This window comes from Papio anubis, chromosome 12 (assembly GCF_008728515.1).
Source record: "Papio anubis isolate 15944 chromosome 12, Panubis1.0, whole genome shotgun sequence".
Lineage (NCBI taxonomy): Eukaryota > Metazoa > Chordata > Mammalia > Primates > Cercopithecidae > Papio > Papio anubis.
In genome coordinates this window covers 74,188,667-74,209,747 of record NC_044987.1, presented here as the reverse complement: position 1 = coordinate 74,209,747, position 21,081 = coordinate 74,188,667, and the positions used below count along the sequence as shown (strand labels likewise).

Genomic DNA, 21,081 nt, shown 5'->3' with positions numbered 1-21,081 from the left:
CATGGAGTACATGTGCTTTGCCCACCTCCATACAGAGAAAGCAAGCTTAGATCGTTTCTGGGAGAGCAAGGGAATTTTTTAAATGCCCCCAGAAAACTGTTTTTTGTGTCCTATAGGTTCTGAGTTATGTGCCCATCCATTAATTTAAAACTATGGTTTGTGAGTGTAATTATGGTTCACTTAGCCTGAACATATGCCTGACTACTAGAAGTAGTCATGGAGTTGGCTTCTTCCAAAATACATGTGCTACATATGGGTGGTATAGTTATCTAAACAAAACTAGGGCTAATTATGAAGAGAAGAGGAACTATAAGTCAGAAGACCAACTATAGTGTCTGCCTCACTTGCTAAGCCAAGCAACTTTCCAACCTACCTTCCTGAATCTTTTTGTAATTATTTTATTTTAGTTTTTCAGAGATAGTTGTCTAGGCTGGTCTTGAACTCTTGGGCTCAAGCAGTCCTCTAAGCTCGGCTTCCCAAAGTGCTGGGATTACAGGCATGAGCCACCACACCCAGCCCCAACCTTCCTGAATCTTGACAGACATATTCAGGTTGCTCCTTAATCTTTGCTCGCTCTTTGACATAGCAAATCTGTCATCCCAGGGTCTCCTACTTACTGTCATATCTGCTATAAGAGCCTAAGTTGAACTTTAAGGTAGTTTTACTGGGTAAAACAACTTAGTGAACTGAAGTAGATTATAATAAAAGTTGAGGAGGCTTTCTTTTGCTTTTGAGTACTACCACTACTGCTGCTAGTACAATTTAGGAACTCCATAAATCTATGCAGAATGAAGATCATGCTATTTTCACAGGTTAATTGTCAAGCCAGACAAATTATAAAAGATGTAGCTTCATCAACTTTTAAAGGTAGAAGAACCTTAACTTCACTTAATGTGCTCATTTTATAGCCAAGGAAATAAGAGGTTTACACAGGGGAAGTGAATTCTCTAGATCACGGCAGAGGCATGCCTTATTTCATTCCATATTCCTTTTATTCACACCCAATAATTTATCTTACACTTTACAATTTATAAGGCTGTTTTTCATTATACTTTCAACTTGATTATTTGGAACCAGTTAGCTGTGGTAAAAATAAAATGCTACACTTTTGGAAAAATATAAATTAACATGAATTAGTAAGTAATCCATACTGGAAAAATCTGTTTTTTGAAATTACATTGTAACAGATACGTTGGATCTGTGCAATAAGGATGCCTTCTCTCTTATCAGTTAGTGCTAAGCTACTGATTCAAATGTTAGAGATCTAATTTCTGATTCAACAAGTGAGCACGCTTGTTTTTTCTCACCTATCACTGAAATAACCATTAAGGATAGAAAATGGAATAAAGGCATTGAGAATACGGGTGGAGGGCAATGTTAGTGGATCAGATACTTTGAAATTTTAGGAGATGGAAGGTGAATGGAAAAATATAGAAAACCACAAACAAAACCATGCATAGACGAAGCCAGAGGTGGAGATGGGAGCCCATTCTTCATGGGATAGCTATGGAGAAAATCAGTACATAAGGAGAGAAGTAGGTAAGGATAACTTTTTCTAAAAGTGGAAAGAAATCAAGCAGATTTACTGGGATAAACAGCTGAACAATTTGCCCCGTCTCATTTTCTCCTCCTGTTTGTGCAGTTGTAGAATTTGCCTCCAAGTGCTGAAATAAGTATAAATAAGTTTGGGTTCCTATGCCAAGGAGATGGTGGTGCTCCTACCTGGAATTGGTGCCCTACATTGAGGGCTCCCTAATTTTGTCTGCTTTAAACGGTAAGTTCTCTAGCGCCTAAACTGTTAATCAGGTGTGAGGACAAGTTTCAGTGAACCAAGTGATGACTGGGGAAACATCAACAAAAGGACTAGCTTTGAGCATTGAATAAATTTAAGTATAGAACTAAGACAATGGTGGCATAAATGTGACAATACTATCTGTTTTATACTCATAAAAATAATGCATCTAACAAAAAATGAGAAGAGGAGAAATGGTAGAACACAGAATAAGTTCTTTGCTTCATATAGTTAGAATTCAAAAGATATAGTTTAAAAGTGACAAGTAGTAGACGTTTAAGAATATTTAACAGTACAAGAGTAAAGGATAATATTGCCTTAAATTGGGTAGTGGGAGATAGAGAAGAATATGTACAAGCTAATTTTTTAATTTATAGATGAGAAGCAGATACTATAAAGAAATGGGGTCCAAAGATAGTATAACTATTGCCACTGAATCAAAGATACACACTTTCTTAAACGTCATAATTAAAATGAGTTTTTAAGAAAAGAGCAAATAATATGAAGAATTAAGTCCTTACAGTCACATGAATAAATATAAATGAATTATAGTACTTAGAATTACAAAGTGCACCTCACCTATCAAAATAAATCTCACCTATCAAAAAGGTGTTCATATAATATAGCATTGAATTTGATTTCAGACCAAATCCAATGCTATATTATTGTTGAAGAGATACTTAAAACATAGGTTAAAGGTTAAAAATAAAAGGACGGTTAAAGACATGCCAGGAAATACAAATAAAAAGAAAGCAGGAGTCATGATCTTAATAAAACAAGGCAGAATTCAAGTCAGAAAACATGAGACAAAAAAGTGCACTTTGTAATTCTAAGTACTATAATTCATAAGGACTTTATAACAGTTATAATACCACACCAAATAACAACTTTCATAAGGCAGAAATTATAAGACATGCAAAAACAAATAGGTAGAAGTACCTTAATACTGAGAGCCATGTTACCCAGGTTGGTCTCGAACTCTTGAGCTTAAGAGATCTACCCACCTTGGCCTCCCAAAGTGCTGGGATTACAGTGTGAGCCACCACACCCAGCCAAGGATAAGGAATTTTTCCGTGTAGTGATATGGCGAGATGTCCAGGATAATGAAACAAAGATACAGAATGCAGCAGTGTTAGCAAGCAAAAAGGGCTCATTGTCAATGTACCAGAAGCCAATACTATGACACAGTTTTTGAGAAAAGCTTGATACTCAAAGTAGACTTCCAACTATTTGCTGTTGACTCCCAGATCCATACTTGTAGCCCATATCACTTTTCTGAATTCCATACCTACACTGAAATACACTTGGTTGTCTCAAGCCTCTTAATCTCACTTTGCTCTAATCTGAATTCGTCTCTTCACTCTCTAACACATCCAAAATCAATTCCTCTGATATACCCTAACTCAGTGAATGATATTGACAGCTGTCTAAATCTGAAATCTGGGAGCCACCCTTAATCTTTCTTATCCCCATACCAACTCCATATTAAATCATAACTCTGTTCATGTCGCTGTGGTCCACAATCTATTCCAGTCAATATCGCCAAGCACTCCCTATGTCTAAATCTTGCTCTGCCATTCTGTCAAAAGACAAAATTAACAACAAATTGTTACAGATATAATTGGCTTTTATTCTAGATTCATGTATCAAGTAACTTGCATTCTACAAAATAGAATGAAATTCCCACTGGGTAATGGCAGAACAGTGGGTTTTGTAAAGATGGGAACAAGGAAACAGAATAATAGAAAAATAAAAACTGATCAGTTATCACTAGGTTACTTCAGATTATGTCTTCTTTGTACAGGTTAAAGCAGCGGGGACTTCCTTGATTATGCTCAGATAGACTGGAATCTCCTGTTTTGAGAAAAAACTAGTCTGGGGATCAATGTATTTCCTTAAAGTTTCAGTTTGATTGTGTGGCATTTAGTATCAATGACTCCATTTTGCTTTGGTCTGGTCTATTGGGGCCTAGGTGCAGGAACTCAGTCCAAAACAATAGTTTTAAACCATTCAAAATACAGTTGACCCTTGAACAACATGGGTTTGAACTCCATGGGTCCACTTATATGTGGAGTTTTTCAGTAAATATAGTTGGCCCTGTATTGGCAGGTTCTGCATCCGCAACTAAATGCAGATGAAAATATAGTATTAGTGGGATGCGTAACCCTCGTATAGAGAGGGCCAACTTTTTGTATCTGTGGGTTCCACAGGGTTGACTGTGAGACTTGAATATGTGACAATTTTTATAGCTGAGGAGGTCCTAGAACCAATCCCCCACATGTAACAAAGGACAACTGAAGTATGCTATTTGATCCTCGTAAAATGTAAATCTAATCATGTTATTCTTCCGATTGAAACTTTTTCATTGTTTCCCATTTCCTTTAGGAATAAAGTTTAAAGTGGCACGTCATGTTTTACAAGGCCCTTCATTAACCACCATCTCTCTACCACTCCCTCTTCTTGTGCTCTATCTTCCAGCCACCCTAAATCTCTTTGGCTCATCCAGTGTAGGGATGCTTTCTCTTCTGGCCTCTGTACATGCTGTTATTCTCTCTCTACAAGCTGTCATTTCTGAGCTAACTCTTAATTCTTCAGTTCTCAGCTTAAAAGTCACATTCCTTTGAGAAGTGATGCATCTCTGCTCCACCTGCCACTCCTATCCCCTACACACTAGAAGAGCTTATATTAATCTGGCAATTATAATGAAGGAACCAGAGTTGTATCTATTCATCTCCTTTGTGAAGTTTGTTTCTATGAGATGATGCAATCTAGATACAGGGAATTTCTGATGACTTAAGTAAGCCAGAAACTCCAGGTTTCTTGTAAAATAAGTAGAAAAAGCCAATAGCACCAACAAAGTAAGTAATGAAATAACAGCAGGAAACAGCTTTCAAATCATGAAATAATTTCTAAAAGTACTTTTATGGAGAAAAATGTGTCAGTAGATACATATATACAGCACTAAAAGAATATTTCTAATACCAGTGGCTTTAAAAATAGAAGATTTATGATGAAAATTATTTTAACAAGAAATTAATCTGATTCAGTAGCAGTCAAAATAAGATCTGTAATATGGCTTATGGCAATTTCTCAAGTAAGATTTCATCTAATAGTATGGTGTGCATTTAATATACTCTCACATTCTTTCTTACACGTATGAATTTTTAAGTTTCAGCTCCGGAGTGATACTTTTTTGGGTTTCTTTAGGCTAGTTATTTTGACATATGTCAATTACTTAGCAAGGGTTAAATAATCTAAGGACTATATTATGTTAAAATGAGTTCCCAATAGTAATTGGATTTATAATTAAATCCAGTAAATCCAGTATTTGTAATTAAAAATGCTGCTTTTGAGAAAATAACATAAACTAAAAAAAAAAAAATATATATATATATATATATATATATATATATATATATATATAAAACCCAATAAAAGACAGTATGGAAATGTGATTGAATCTCAATATGCATGCTTGCACATGTATGAATTTATACACATACACTTGTATGTATTCTGCAGGAGAGGAAGTAATAACAGAAATACACGTAAACATGATGGAAAATGTACTCTAGAGAAATATAAGGACAGGATATATATATTTTAAGTGCAAATAATTATCAGTTAAAATTTTATTAATCAGTAATAAGTGGTGGGACTGGTTTACAAATAGTGTGTGGCAATGGTAACAAAAGTGGCAGCAAGGAACTGAGCACTCACTCAACATGTCTAATAAATAAAGCTTAGTGATTAATTAAATATTGATACTGTGAAGGATCAAAAATTCTAACACTTCCAGAGATCTTAAATTGGTATCTTTCAGATAAGCCAAATATTCTAGATAAGTAAGAAACTGCATGCCAATACCATATTCTAAAGGAATTACCTTGGAAAATTAATGGTTTCACTGTGTGCAAAATTGCATGAATCCAAAATATGATATGGTCTCCAATAATAATAGAAGATATTAGCCTACCATTTTGCCATCATTTTGGCTGGTCTTTATATCTTCAAATGTATTTCACAAATAGGGTACATATCCACACACTGGCAAGTTTACAAAACATTGTAAATATGGTCCATTTTCTTGTGATTATTTTGATAATATGGTTATTTAATAATGTACTTTTGTATGAAATGATTTATTAACATATTTAGATTTTTTATATGAAAAATAAGTATTCCAATTCTTTACTTGATCTCAGAAATCAGTCCTGCAGTTGGGCTTCAGAAATAATAAGTAGTGATAGGTCATTTCTGTCATGTAGTCTTGAGGCAGAGGGAAATTAACAGAAAGATGAACATCAGTTTGAGAGTAAACAAATGACAACTAAGATATGGATCTAAAGATAACCACATATTCCAATTATTTATTCAATGTACGTGTCCTTTAGGGCTCACTATATTCCTTTTTTCTTTATCTTTAATGAGATTAGTTTCATTTGATTTTGCATTAAGGCAAAAGACAGACATCTCCTTTTCTTTGGTTTTAATTAGTTTCAAATTCATCTAAGAAGAGAAAATGTTGCTCATTTCATAAAAGGTGAACCTTGGTATTACGGCAAATTTTTTTTCTTCTGACAAATCTGTGCTGTGTTTATATTAACTAAATCTTTAAAAATACAAATCCTGAGCTAGAGTAAAAATAACAATTTTGACTAAAGAATAAATCCCTTCATTGTTAAGCCTAAACAGCTTTAAAATTCAGCCATGGAACATAAAGAAGGTAAGACTGGAATTCAAACTTCTGATGTCCATGGCAAACCTGAATACTCTCAGCAGAAATAAAACACACATAGTAGATAATACACAATAGTAAAAAGCATCAGAAATTGATGCACCTGGATTTTGTTAAATATAACAAAGGTCACTCAGTCCTTCACGGATAAACCTAGCTGGGAGAATAGAACTTAACAGTGTATTGCATTGAGAAGAAAACCCTCAGAAAGGCAACACTGGATGCATTTTTAGACAGGCATAGACTTTTTTCCAAAACATTCAAAGACATAAAAGACACATTGGGATATACAATATGAATCTATTTTCATAAAAGCGAAAGTTCTGGCCACTTTGGTAACTGAAATAAGTCACTTGAGTTTTTAGTTATAGCTGACCCCCAATGAAAAATAAGAGCTCACTACCCAGCAAAGCAGCATTATGACAAAGTATTCATACAATAGTGAAGGATTTAAGTAAGGGCTCTGCAATATGGGTCAACACGGATGGTATTCTTGGTTTAAGAATAGTTTTCTAGTTCCTGTGAAAGTGCATAGGAGTGGGAAACTGCCAGCAGAGCAAGGATCCTCTCACAGTATTAAGGCTTGTCCATGTGGGAATGGTCAGTTGAGAGTCAGCCGGTGGACACTAGGCAATGATTTCTGCCCCTGGGCACAGCCCTCTGGGCTTCTTCAATATGACTTTCTTTTACTCAAACTGTCGCTCTTCCTCTTCATCTGCTTCTTCAATGACCTGAATCTCATCTGCTTGAGGTAAGGAGGAGTTCTCCACCTGCAGTTTATTCCCATCAGCTTTACATTTTTCTTCTTCCTCTATGATTTCCTTCCATATCTTATGGTTTTCAGTGAGGTGGTGCATTAGCTGACAAAATATTTGCCGTCTGCTTTTCCTTCTTGGTGGTTCTGTGAAATTTAAAAGAAATATATTCTAATCACAGCAATATGATTTAATCATTCAACAAATATTAAGTGCCTATTATATTCTAGGTATCTAAGCACTGGGGTTACAAAAGTAAACAGTACTATAAAATAATAATATAATAAAAATAGTATAATGAAATAGTACTATAAAAATAATCCCTGCATTATGGTGTTCAGATTCTAGTGGAAAGAGCTAGGAAAACAGAAAGAAGCAAAACAGGAATACATTAGATGGTATTGTTATGGATAAAAACACAATAGAGAAGAGGTTTAGGGAAAACTGGCTGGGTATGGTGGAGAGGGAAGAATTATGCTGAAATTTCAAATGAAAATAACCCAAAGTTAAAAAACAACCTTTAAGGGCATCTTATGTATTGAATTAAACACAATTACCAACATTTTGATAAGTATAATTTTTTTTTTTTTTTTTGCGACGGAGTCTTGCTCTGTCACCCAGGCTGGAGTGCAGTGGTGCGATCTCAGCTCACTGCAACCTCTGCCTCCCAGGTTCATGCCATTCTCCTGCCTCAGCCTCCCGAGTAGCTGGGACTACAGGCGCCCACCACTATGCCCAGCTAATATTTTGTATTTTTAGTAGAGATGGGGGAGTATAATTTTTAGAAGTCAGTCAACCTTCAGATGCTAATGCCATTTTAAAAAAAAGAATTTTAAATACATTTTAATAGGATTTGCCATGCTAATCCTAAATACAAGGCATGTGTGTGTTGCAGTGGGAGGTGCTTTGTAGTTTTCCTATCTGGTCTGATTTATTGCATGCTTGAAAATCAAAACAATACTTATGTAGGTATAATTTAAATTCTACTTTAAAATGAGCAAATAACTGATTTCATTCACAATTACAAAGTGACAATTTTCATTTCATTTTCCATTCATACTAATTGTCTTATATAGAAAAGCATGTCATTACAGTTTGGTAACTCAAATTCATAATGCCACAAAACTTGGCTCTCCCTTTACAACCAGGGAATGTATGTTTTCCTTCCCCCTCCCCCCCACTCCCCACTGTTTTGATCTATTTCTCAAGTCTATGTGAACGGCAGATTAGTATGCTGCTATGGAAGTTGTGCTCCTCAGCTTTCCAGTGGGATGGGGGGTGAGATGTGTGAAAAGGAGTGACATGAAGGAGGACTCGCCATGAGGATCCACCTATGTTCAGATGTGGTGATGGCCCTATCGTGCATGCACAGGTGGAGCCTGCTGAATGAAGAGTACTGGTTAGAGGACAACACCTCAAGAGATGTTACTTTAATTGAATAAGAATAAGAATGCTTGTTGTATTACAGTATTCACCCAGTACCCAGCTTACAGCAGTTACTCAAAACATGACTATTGAATCTGAACATTTAGATAGTGGTTACTCAATATAATGACTGCCGAATCTGTATCTGAGAAACAAAGTTCCAAATCTAACTTAAATGGATATATGCAGTTATTAAAGGTTGAGTATCCCTATTCAAAATGCTTGGGACCAGAAGTGTTTCTGATTTTGGAATATTTGCATTATATTTAGCATCTCTAATTGAAAAATCTGAAATCCAAGTGTCCCAATGAATATCTCCTTTGAGCACCATGCTGGCACTCAAAAAGTTTTGGATTTTGGAGCATTTCATATTTCAGATTTTCAGACTTTGAATACTCAACCTATAACATTACATAAATTATAATGTCCCTATATTCTTACTTGGATTTAGATTGTTTTCCATTTCTTCATCATCTGTATCTAATTCTTCACCATCTTCATCATCACCACTTTCAGTATCATTATCCTCTTCTGCTTCTATCCACTGACCTGGTAGCAAACCAGCAGCATCATAGGAGTTACACAGGGGACCCACTATGTGGGTGATAAAAGATTCTTGGAGTTTTGCTAGTTGAGGAGAAGAACGATCCATGAATGGACTGATGGGCAGACCAAGATTTGCTTCTTCATCTCCCTGCATATTTTAAAAAGAAAAGTACATTTTTAACTGGTGAAAGAACCACTACTGAGCTTTGCTGTTAAAATTATCTTGAGTTTTTTTTAAATAAACAATTTATATAAAACTATTTTTTATAAATAAGCATCAATGAATCTATTCTATCATTTCAACTGTAAGAATTTAATATTGAGAAATCCTAAACAAAACTTTATTTTCACATTCTGTCCACATCAACCAGTATGGCTGATACTCAGTTAATAAGAAACATACAGATCTTTAAAAATAAGTATCAGATATTTTACTAACAACCTGCAAAATTCCATAGTGTCAATTATGGATTCTCTTTATCTAGGGGCAAAAGCATAATAGAAACATTTTTGTTGTAGTTATATCTCAAATGTACAGAGCTGAATTTTGCAAGTGCTTTTCAATAACACTACCTCCACCCCGCTTTTTTTAACAGCAGAACTCTCTAATGATTCAAAATCAGAAAACCTAATATGAAAAACAAATAAAGTAGAGCTACCATAATGGAGGTGAGGCTCCTGGGACTAGATCCCCAATGGCCTGCCTTCTGTTACCCTACCACTGTGGCTTCTACGGCTTAATTTGAGATCAGACTACTATCTGTGTGGTGTTGAGCAAGTTCTATGCACAAATGCACTGTGTGTAAAATCTGAATAATCATCTACCTTATAGGGATGCTATGATGAGGTTAAAAGGCAGTATTATATAAGGTGTTTAGCACAGTACTGAGCATTCTCCAAATGGTACTATTAACATTTTAGTCCTAGTGTCTGAACTGGTTTGGGATAAATTTCTCCCCACAGTGTACAAATTCTGCAGGTAAGCAGTGTCTGTTCTGTAATGAGCCAACATAACGCTGAGGAAACAACCAGAAACTGTCCCCGTGATTAACTGTCCCATGATTAGAAATCTTTTACGAGATTATCTTCTATGAGGAAGAAAACCTCAATTGATGTTTTTCCAAAAACAGTTGGGTTTATCTATAGGACTCTGTAATTTCATAGATATATAACCCAGGAGTTTGGCTTTCCTAAGCCCATGGCAGTTAAATGGCTGTAGGCATATAAAGACAGTATAATTAGGATAACAGGAAAAAAGTTGGGCGTGGTTAGAATTTTACATCAATATCTGAAGAAAGTTTAATAGCATAACCAGAATGAGAAAGAAGTTTAGTTCTGATGAGGGATGATTAAAACTTTCATAAGTGGTAGGATATCAGATGACATTTTCCTCCTTTGATATTGAATGACACTTAGATTAAGTGAAACTCTCTGAGATAATATATTTTTAGTGATATATGTGAAATTATAATAGTTAACATTTATTGAGAACTTATGTGTAAGAAACTATTCTAAGAAGTCTACATATATTAGTTCATTTAATCGTCACAGAAACCTTATGACGTAGGTACCATCATTATTCCTATTTTATCAGTGAGGAAACTGGCACAGAGAGGTTAAGTAACTTACCCAACCAAGGTCATATTGCAGATAAGGAAGGGAAGCCAGGATTCAGCCTCAGGCAGGGCTTCCAGGTTTGCTTAATAAGTAAAATTCTATATGCTTTTAAAATAATATGCAGGGTCTAAATGAATATTTCTAATGTTATCTCACTGAACTAGTGAATTTTCTAAAACTGACATACACCATTATTTTTTATTACCTATTTGTACATATAATATAAAGATAACATTTTCCTTAGGATAAAATTCCTCATTTGTAAACATGAGATCCATGGGCGAGCTCTAAATAAAGCAAGTTTCAATTATCACTGAGAATGAAGATGAGAATATGCAAACTGCATATTATAATCTTACAAATTAGGTAAATACAGCCATTTACTACCCCAAGTTAAATATAATTTAAACATATCAGAGAATAGTAAAATACTAATAATGTTTCCATGATTATACAATATGGCATTTTGTAACTTATAAACAGCAGAGTATACACTATTGTGTTGGGATGTTTAGCTGGTGGGTGTAAAACACTGCACATTTTCAATATAATCTGGAAGTAACAAGATATACCAGGTGCATGGTTACATAGGCTCAATTACTCCCACTTTCCACTCATGTTAAGAAAGCCCTCACCTGGTAGATATCTTGACCTTTCCTGATAATTAGGGCCAACAAGGATTGCTAAGGAATGTAATTCCAAAGTCAAAAAGGTGTATTTGCTATTTTGGAGTTAACAAAATGTTAGGTATGTCAGGAAATCATGTACTCCTACACTGTAGGAAGCCTCAAAAGTGGACCCCAAAAATGGCAGATTCAGCAAAGTGGAAAGATTATTTTAATGCCAAAAATTTTATAGTATTCTCTGATAGTTTGTATTTCTGTGGGGTCAGTGGTGATATCACCTTCATCATTTTTTATTGCATCTATTTGATTCTTCTCTCTTTTCTTCTTTATTAATCTAGCTAGTGGTCTATTTTGTTAATCTTTTCAAAAAATCACCTCCTGTATTCATTGATTTTTTTGAAGGGTTTTCTGTGTCTCTATTTCCTTCGGTTCTGCTCTGATCTTAGTTATTTCTTGTTTTCTGCTAGCTTTTGAATTTGTTTGTTCTTGCTTCTCTAGTTCTTTTAATTGTGATGTTAGGGTGTCGATTTTAGATCTTTCCCGCTTTCTCCTGTGGGCATTTAGTGCTATAAATTTCCCTCTAAACACCACTTTAGCTATGTCCCAGAGATTCTGGTACATTGTGTCTATTTATTTCTGCCTTAATTTTGTTATTTACCCAGTAGTCATTCAGGAGCAGGTTGTTCAGTTTCCATGTAGTTGTGCGGTTTTGAGTGAGTTTCTTAATCCTGATTTCTAATTTGATTGCACGGTGGTCTGAGAGACTGTTTGTTATGATTTCTGTTCTTTTCCATTTGCTGAGGAGTGTTTTATTTCCAACTATGTGGTCAATTGTAGAACAAGTGCGATGTGGTGCTGAGAAGAATGTATTTTCTGTTGATTTGGGGTGGAGAGTTCTGTAGATGTCTATTAGGTCCACTTGGTCCAGAGCTGAGTTCAAGTCCTGAATATCCTTGTTAATTTTCTGTCTCGTTGATCTGTCTAATGTTGACAGTGGGGTGTTAAAATCTCCCATTATTGTTGTATGGGAGTCTAAGTCTCTTTGTAAGTCTCTAAGGACTTGCTTTATGAATCTGGGTGCTCCTGTATTGGGTGCATACATATTTAGGATAGTTAGCTGTTCTTGATTAATTGATCCCTTTACCATTATGTAAGGACCTTCTTTGTATTTTTCAATCTTTGTTGGTTTAAAAGTCTGTTTCATCAGAGACTAGGATTGCAAACCCTGCTTTTTTTTCTGCTTTCCATTTGCTTGGTATATCTTTCTCCATCCCTTTATTTTGAGCCTATGTGTGTCTTTGCATGTGAGATGGGTCTCCTGAATACAGCACACTGATCGGTCTTGACTCTTTATCCAATTTGCCAGTCTGTGCCTTTTAATTGGGGCATTTAGCCCATTTATATTTAAGGCTAATACTGTCATGTGTGAATTTGATCCTGTCATTATGATACTAGCAAGTTAATTTTGCCCATTAGTTGATGCGGTTTCTTCATAGTGTCAATGGTCTTTACAATTTGGCATGTTTTTGCAGTAGCTGGTATTAGTTTTTCCTTTCCATATTTAGTGCTTCCTTCAGGAGTTCTTGTAAGGCAGGTCTGGAGGTGACAAAATCTCTCAGCATTTGCTTGTGTGTAAAGGATTTTATTTCTCCATCACTTAAGCAGCTTAGTTTGGCTGGATATGAAACTCTGGGTTGAAAATTCTTTTCTTAAAAAAAAAAAAAGAAAATTCTTTTCTTTAAGAATGTTGAATATTGGCCCCACTCTCTTCTGGCTTGTATGGTTTCTGCAGAGAGATCCACTGGTAGTCTGATGGGCTTCCCTTTGTGAGTAACCCAGCCTTTCTCTCTGACTGCCCTTAACATATTTTCCTTCATTCAACCTTGGCGAATCAGACGATTATGTGTCTTGGGATATTTATGTGGCCAACAAACATATGAAAAAAGCTCATCATCACTAGTCATTAGAGAAATGCAAATAAAAACCACAATGAGATAACCTCTTATGCCAGTTGGAATGGCGATCATTAAAGTCAGGAAACAACAGATAGTGGAAAGGATGTGGAGAAATAGGAACACTTTTCAAAGACTTAGAACTAACCCAAATGCCCATCAATGATAGACTGGATAAAGAAAATGTGGCACATATATACCACGGAATACTATGCAATTATAAAAAAAGGATGAGTTCACGTCCTTTGCAGGGACATAGATGTAGCTGGAAACCATCATTCTCAGCAAACACAGAAACAGAAAACCAAACACTGTATGTTCTCACTCATAAGTGGGAGTTGAACAATGAGAACACATGGACACAAGGAGGGGAACATGACACATGGGGGCCTGTCACGGGGTGGGGCGGTAGGGGAGGGATAGCATTAGGAGAAATAACTAATGTAGATAACGGGTTGATGAGTGCAGCAAACCACCATGGCACATGTATACCTATGTAACAAAACTGCATGTTCTGCACATGTACCCCAGAACTTAAAGAATAATAATGAAAAAAATTTTTAAAGATTTAAGAACAGCTGGGCACAGTGGCTCACGTCTGTAATCCCAACACTTTGGGAGGCTGAGGTGGGTGGATCACAAGGTCAGGAATTTGAGACCAGCCTGACCAACATGGTGAAACCCCATCTCTACTAAAAATACAAAAATTAGCCAGGCATGGTGGCGTGTGCCTGTAATCCCAGCTACTCAGGAGGCTGAGGCAGGAGAATCGCTTGAACACAGGAGGCAGAGGTTGCAGTGAGCCGAGATTGTGCCACTGCACTACAGCCTGGGCAACAGAGCAAGCCTCTGTCTCAAAAAAAAGATTTAAGAACAAAAGAGCATGCTTATATCTTTGAATCCTTGAAAACCACTAAGTGTCTATTCTCTCCATTTGTAGCCCTCTGTCCAGATTTCTTCCCAGTTGATGTTCCTATGGCAGGGAGTTAGTCTTTTTATAGCAGAGTTGAAAATGGATTGATATTCTTTATATTCTGAGCATACCCTGAATAATTTAAAAACCACTTCATCTGGAAACAATTATTCTAGGTTACAGAATCGCAGGGCTGAAAGAGACCTTGGAATCATAATGTCATCTAGCCTTGTTATAGAAAGTAGTCAGAAAGACATGGGCAGAGCAGGAGAGGGCCTGCCCCCAACCCAATCAGAAATGTCAGGTGACCATCAGGTGATAGGTTAAGCTGTCTCTCTAAAATAATAATTGGTCACAGCTGGCACCAGGGTAAGGCAGTCACCCAATAGATAGAAAAACCTGAAACTGGTCATCAGCAGCATCCTGATAAGATCTCAGGAGCTGGGTGAGTGGGCTCAAGCATGTACACTAAGAGGCAAAATGGTGAAGTTTAATTGGTATATAGCCTTCCTCCATGAACTCTGGACAGGTAAGGGAAAAATGCCTCAAGTGAGCATGAATACAACTTCAGTAAACACACTGTGTATGTGGCCCCTCCCAAGTGCTGGCAGGCCACTGCACATCCGACAGCCACCTCAAGGGATGAATTGGGAGAAGTAACACAACCCTGGAAGCATGCCAGTGCATAAGACTCCAAGTCAAAGATCAAACCATGCACTTGATCTCTCAGGTTGCCCTCCTGGTCTTCTTCCAAGTGTACTTTACTTCCTTTCATTCTTGCTCTAAAGCTTTTAAATAAACTTTCCCTTCTGCTCTAAAACTTGCCTCAATCGCTCCCTCTGCCTTATGCCCCTCAGTTGAATTCTTTCTTCTGAGGGGGCAAGAATTGAGGTTGCTGCAGACTCGTACGGATTTGCCGCTGCTAACAGCCCTACCTATAGACTCACGAGTATATTCAGCTCACTCAAGATAGGGAATAGGTTATTTTTAAAAATTTTAACAGCAATGGCAAACAGAACATAGAAAATATTAAGAACCAAAGCAAATGCAACAATTTTTAACCCTTCCCAGTCAAAGCAACTCAGAATTCAAACACTTAATAAAGCTATTCAAAAACCCAAAGAGGAGTGTCTTCTTATGACAGCTCTTAAAAATCCCACCAAGCTCATGTTTCAACTTACCTGCTCATAAAATTCATTGACAATGCCTTCTGTCCATTTCAAATGCAAGTCTCGAACTTTTGCTGGGCCATTTATATCTGCCAGTTTGATGCACACCTGGCATACCAAGAGGCGATCATTTTCATTACTCCATTCTATGCCATTACTATTTACATCATTTGCCTATTTTGGAAAAACAAACTCATTTTAGGTTCTGAAGGCATTTAAAAAAATTGTTGTTTTGTTTGCTTTTACCAAATTATCTTAAAACTGTTTCCTGTCTAAATGACAGAAAGTTAGTTCAGCAAATAGTTCTTTTTAAAATCAGTTTATTCCATAATATGGACTTCTATTGGTTAAATTTCCTTTCTAAAAATGCTTTCTAGAAAAACATATAACCATGGGTTTCAATATTTGTGATTACCACAAAGAATCATGAATTATATGTGTGTGTGTGTGTGTATATATACACATATATATTAAGTATAGTAGATACACAATATCAAAAAAATCATATAAGAATTATAACTACTTATTTCTACCTCAAAAAAGAACACTTAAGAAGCTAGAGAAGTTTGCTCTTGCTGTGAAAGGCAATGATATAGTGACCTGAACACAAGTCTGAGAAGCTGGCCCTATAGTTTTAAATCCTGACTCAGAATGTCATGAATCAGCAAGCTGTATTCTGAATCAAAAATTCAGTGTGTAACAGTGAAAAAACTGCTTAATCTATTCGAATCTAACTTTCTTCATCTATGAAATAGGAAAAGTAATACCAATCTAGCCATGCTGCTATGAGGATTAATAAATGAAAAAATGCCTTGCTCACGGTAAGTGTTAAATATTGTTATTTAAATAAATGATAATTGTCATTATTAGCTGGAAAAAAAAGCCTTTCAAGAACTAAAATTTCATTTTGTAAAAAATGAAAAGAATGAGCCATGTCATAGCTTTTGAACTTCAGTGTTATGGTTGCTTTTTGGCACCAAACTCTTTCAGAAAAAAAAAAAAAATTATGTAGAACACCATCATAGAAAACACTTGAGAGAAGAGCTCTTTTGACTGAAACTTAATAGGAGGTCTAGAGCCCCATTCATATGGCATTTTTTTGAGAGACTTCAAAATAGAAGTCTTTACGGAATACACATTCAAAGTATTGTGTTAGATAATCTTTTACCTGTAAAAGGTGACTTAAGCACTTAAATGAATTTTATTTAAAAATTAAAGTGAATAAAACTATACAACTATGAAATAATTTTAAAGGTACCCTGATTTCTCACTGATTTTCATAAGCATTTCATTAATGTCATGACAACAACATATATAAGGGTCTCCTTCCAGCGGGTTTAATCTAGTACTCCTTTGTTACCAGTTTCTCTACCCTGCAGGTACAGCTTCTTTTAGGTCACAGAAGTCATCAAGAAAATAGCAGCTTCCTGCAAGCCAGGGCGGGAATCTAAAGCGGTGGTCCTCAACTTTTTTCACCTCAAATGTCTGAGGGATAAAGCATAGTCCCATGAGTACCACTGTCATACTGGGGCAGTGATTCTTGGTCCCCTGGTGAATATGAGTTCTTTGGCCTAGTACAATGTCTGCACATAGTGGGCAATCCCAATAAATACTTGTTGAATGACTGAATTATTCTCAAGTAGAAGAAGGTGCTTCCTTTTCCCTACACTAGCCAGCTAAAGAATCACTAATATAAAGAAGGTATAACAGGTGCAGTGAGGTAGGCATAATTAACTGGATTCTTAGAATTAACTGGATTCTTAGGAAACACATAAAATTAATTTTATATAATGCCTTACTTGACACTAAGCATGGCTTTGTCAAATCTCTCTTTAAACTCATTTGAAATAACTGGTTTGTTTCTAGGTGAAAGTATGTGAAATAAAGTCACAATAGTATAAGTTTATGTGTTGAAAGAAAATATAGCAAGCAATAATATTTTAGGAAATGTTACCATAACAATAAAAATGTTTATTTTTTAAAATATAGGCATATATATTATTTTATATCAACTATTTATTGTTACTTTCTCAGCAGTAATAATTCTAACTTAACATTAAAAATCATATTTTATCAGTAACACTGACAATAAAGATTTTTTAAATCAGGCACTAATTTTCATAACAAACCTTGGCATTGAATTCTGCAAGAAAATCAAAATGCTTTTTAAGATCTGTGGCAAGGATTGCTTCGATGACTAAAAAACGAAAGCGCTTGAATTCCACATGATCAAGATGAAGAAGGAAGTTGTATTCTGGGTGAGAAAGATACAGATTCCAAGCTGACGCAGCATGATGATTTTCCAGAACAGATCTGTCATTGTATAAAACTGCCTAAAAAGAAATACAGAAAAATGAGGCAGACACCTCAAAGATATTAAACTTTAATATCATTAATATCAGGTTGGAAGTACACAAACAATGAATACCTACTATATACTAGGCATTTTACCAGGTATTTTAGTACCTGTGAAAATAGGTTGTGATAATTTTATAAATGAATAAACTGAAGTGCAAAGAGGTTAGGATACACCTTTCCTTCCAGCATACATGGCTAGTAAGTGAAAGGGTTATTTATCTTTAAAGTTTATCTTTGCAGACCCTGTGCTGCCTCCCAAGAGATGTGAAGTTGATATTTTGAGGTCTATTTCATTTAATCAGAAAACCTTCTCAGATAAACTGTGAATAAAGTCATTAGGGATCTAGAGCAGGTTTCAGAATACATTTCTGTTGTTTAGTCATTCTGGAGTCAATGGTGATGGTGACTAAAGAAGAGGAAGCAGGAGTACTGTCCAGGGTAAGTAAGAGGCCTGCCTGTCTGAGACGGACATATCCTGGATTCCCATCCTCACACAGTGCCTGGGAGTAAAACAGAACTACGTAACAGATAAAAACACAAATCCGCTGGTTCAAATGGTGTGGAATTACTCACTTTTCCTACACTTCACTCCAGTGGAAGACCCTGAGGTACCTCCTCAGTACTCTAGGACTTTGGAATACAGACTTAAAATCAGTGGAGTATAGAATTTCTAAAGCCTCTTCCACCTCTAAAAATAAAGCAATTCTTTAAATTATTAAATAAGCATATAATTATTTTAAAAAGCTTCTACAGCCAAGTTGTGTTAAAGGCCAGGGATAAAAATTAAAACCCTATCCCTGTTTTCATGGAGCCTACTGTGTAATGAGAAAGAAGGACAGATAGAATGAGATCTCAGGTAGGATACATATTCTGAGAGCTTAATTGAATAGCTCTACTTATTTGTGAAAATTAGCTATAGCCTAGATTTAAGCACAGATGCATAACACTGATTATGTTTTACACTATTTGATTTTATAAAAGCAATGGTATGATTTAAACTTTGCAATGAGCCATATAAAGGCATTTCATACCACCTGTAATACAATTTCTAAACATTATAAATACCAAACAAAGAGTAAGCTTTAAAAACTCCCTAAGGGGTCATTTACATTTAATAATGATTTGACTAATTCATGCTCAAATGTTACAAAGACTTAACTATGAGAACAGCTCTGTCTGTTCAGGAGGAAGTAATCTGATTCTGGGCTCAATAAAACACAATGTACAATGAGTGTCCTGTGAAGCTAGCTGACTTAATAAACTCACAGCTAGCAAGATCAGTTTTTAAAAAAATGAGCAAGTTCAGAATTCTTTCACCATTCAAATTACCATTTGAAAATGCCAAAGAAATATAAAATGGGGGGAAAAAGTCTGAATCAGTATTAGAATCTAGATATAATCACCATACTGGAAACTTCAAAGACATAGTGAAAATGAGAATGGGTACAGAAAAGCTAACCAAGTCACTGCATAAGAAGGAGAAAACCTATCTGAAGAGTAGGTGGAAGGGGTTCCCTGCTGGACCCCAGTAGATTCACAAGCTCAAAGGTGAGTGGGAGGCAAGAAAGAATCATGAAGCAGTAAGTAGGAAGCAAATGTCAACTCTACTTTAGAAGAATACTTGAAGGTAGCACAGAGAGCAGCAGACCAAGCTTAAACTGAGTAAGAAAAACCAATCAAGCAAACAGATAAAGTCTCAGCTCTTACTGCGGGGTCTTAGAAGTAGAGAAAAAAGACAGGGCCCCAGCTCATTTGGAGCTGCAATAAACTAACATCCTTTGACTTTGTGCTAAAGCATCTTATTACCTGCTTTTTCTGGCTATAGATCCTTCTCTCTACAGTAAATACATCAATACTTTGGCAAAACAAATTAATTGGTCATAAATCTAACTTTTCACCCTCTGAGTTGGAAAGATCTGAGAAGGGGTTTAATACAAACTGACAGAATCTTAGCAAATAGTAACACTTAAATAAGAGCAAAAAGAGAAAACCCTTCAGACATAAGAAAGACTTAGATCATACAAAGGATGAGTCTGACTAATCTGAACAAATGTCCCCTTTTAAAACATAAGAAACAGGAGGAAACATTAACAAAAAATCTAGGTCATAGCCATCATCTCATGACTAAGAAGGCACTTCTTTTTTTTTTTTGAGACACACGTTCTGTCGCCCAAGCTGGAGTGCAGTGGCACGATCTCGGCTCACTGCAAGCTCTGCCTTCCAGGTTCAAGCCATTCTCCAGCCTCAGTCTCCTGAGTAGCTGGGACTACAGGCGCCCGCCACCACACCCAGCTAATTTTTTGTGTTTTTTACTTGAGTCGGGGTTTCACTGTGTTAGCCAGAATGGTCTCGATCTCTTGACCTCGTGATCTGCCCGCCTCGGACTCCCAAAGTGTTGGGATTACAGGCGTGAACCACCACACCCGGCCAACTAAGAAGGCAGGCACTTCAAGTGGAAAAGATTAGGAAAGACTGTTCTTTTAAAAAATAATACTCCCAACTCAAAAAAATCCAGTAGAGAGATAGCAGACAAATAAGGTGCTATAGAACACAAAGCAGCTAGTTTTGTTGTTTTTTTAATAGGGTAAAGAAATAGTCTTGATGAACAGCTGTTATCTCAGGATTCTTTTACACTGTTCTCGGTTTGTTCTTTTCTGTGTTTACACTGCTATAGAGATACTACCTGAGACTAGGTAACTTATAAACAGAAGAGGTTTAATTGACTCACAGTTCCACATGGCTGGGGAAGCCTTAGGAAACTTACAGTCACGGTGGAAGGCAAAGGAGAGGCAGGTACCTTCTTCACAAGATAGCAGGAGAAAGAGGGAGAGCACACACAGGGGAGACTACCACTTTTAAACCATCACATCTCGTGACAACTCCCTCACTATCATGAGAACAGCATGGGAGAACCCGCCCCCATGATCTAATCATAATCACCTCACACCAGGGCCCTGCCCCTTCACATGTGAGGACTACAATTTGAGATGAGATTTGGGTGGGGACACAGAGACAAACCATCAGTTCTAAAATTTCTATTAATCCCTTATCTTCCTTTATCTTAGTTACCACCCTTGTTTTGCTGAAATACATTTTAAAATAACTTTCTCAGGATGGTCAAGATATGATTGTTTAAAATCACTGCATATCTGAGAATCTCGTCATTTTGCTCTTATGTAAAATGGTAGCT

The 21,081-nt window shown here is 36.2% G+C and overlaps 1 protein-coding gene across 3 annotated transcripts in view; it reads right to left on the bottom strand.

Annotated features, from left to right (window-relative positions):
* Nucleotides 1-5,393: 5,393 nt before the first annotated feature.
* The window catches only part of PDE3B (phosphodiesterase 3B), a 215,091-nt gene continuing 199,403 nt past the window's right edge, over nucleotides 5,394-21,081 (bottom strand). For all 3 annotated transcript variants that reach the window (XM_003910185.3, XM_021926005.2, XM_009186523.3), the window contains 4 exons: nucleotides 17,663-17,866; nucleotides 15,546-15,707; nucleotides 9,152-9,404; nucleotides 5,394-7,431 (listed from right to left, as the gene is read on the bottom strand). In XM_003910185.3, the coding sequence (XP_003910234.1) occupies nucleotides 7,217-7,431; nucleotides 9,152-9,404; nucleotides 15,546-15,707; nucleotides 17,663-17,866 (834 nt within the window). In that variant the 3' untranslated portion in view covers nucleotides 5,394-7,216. The remainder of the gene's footprint in view (nucleotides 7,432-9,151; nucleotides 9,405-15,545; nucleotides 15,708-17,662; nucleotides 17,867-21,081) is intronic.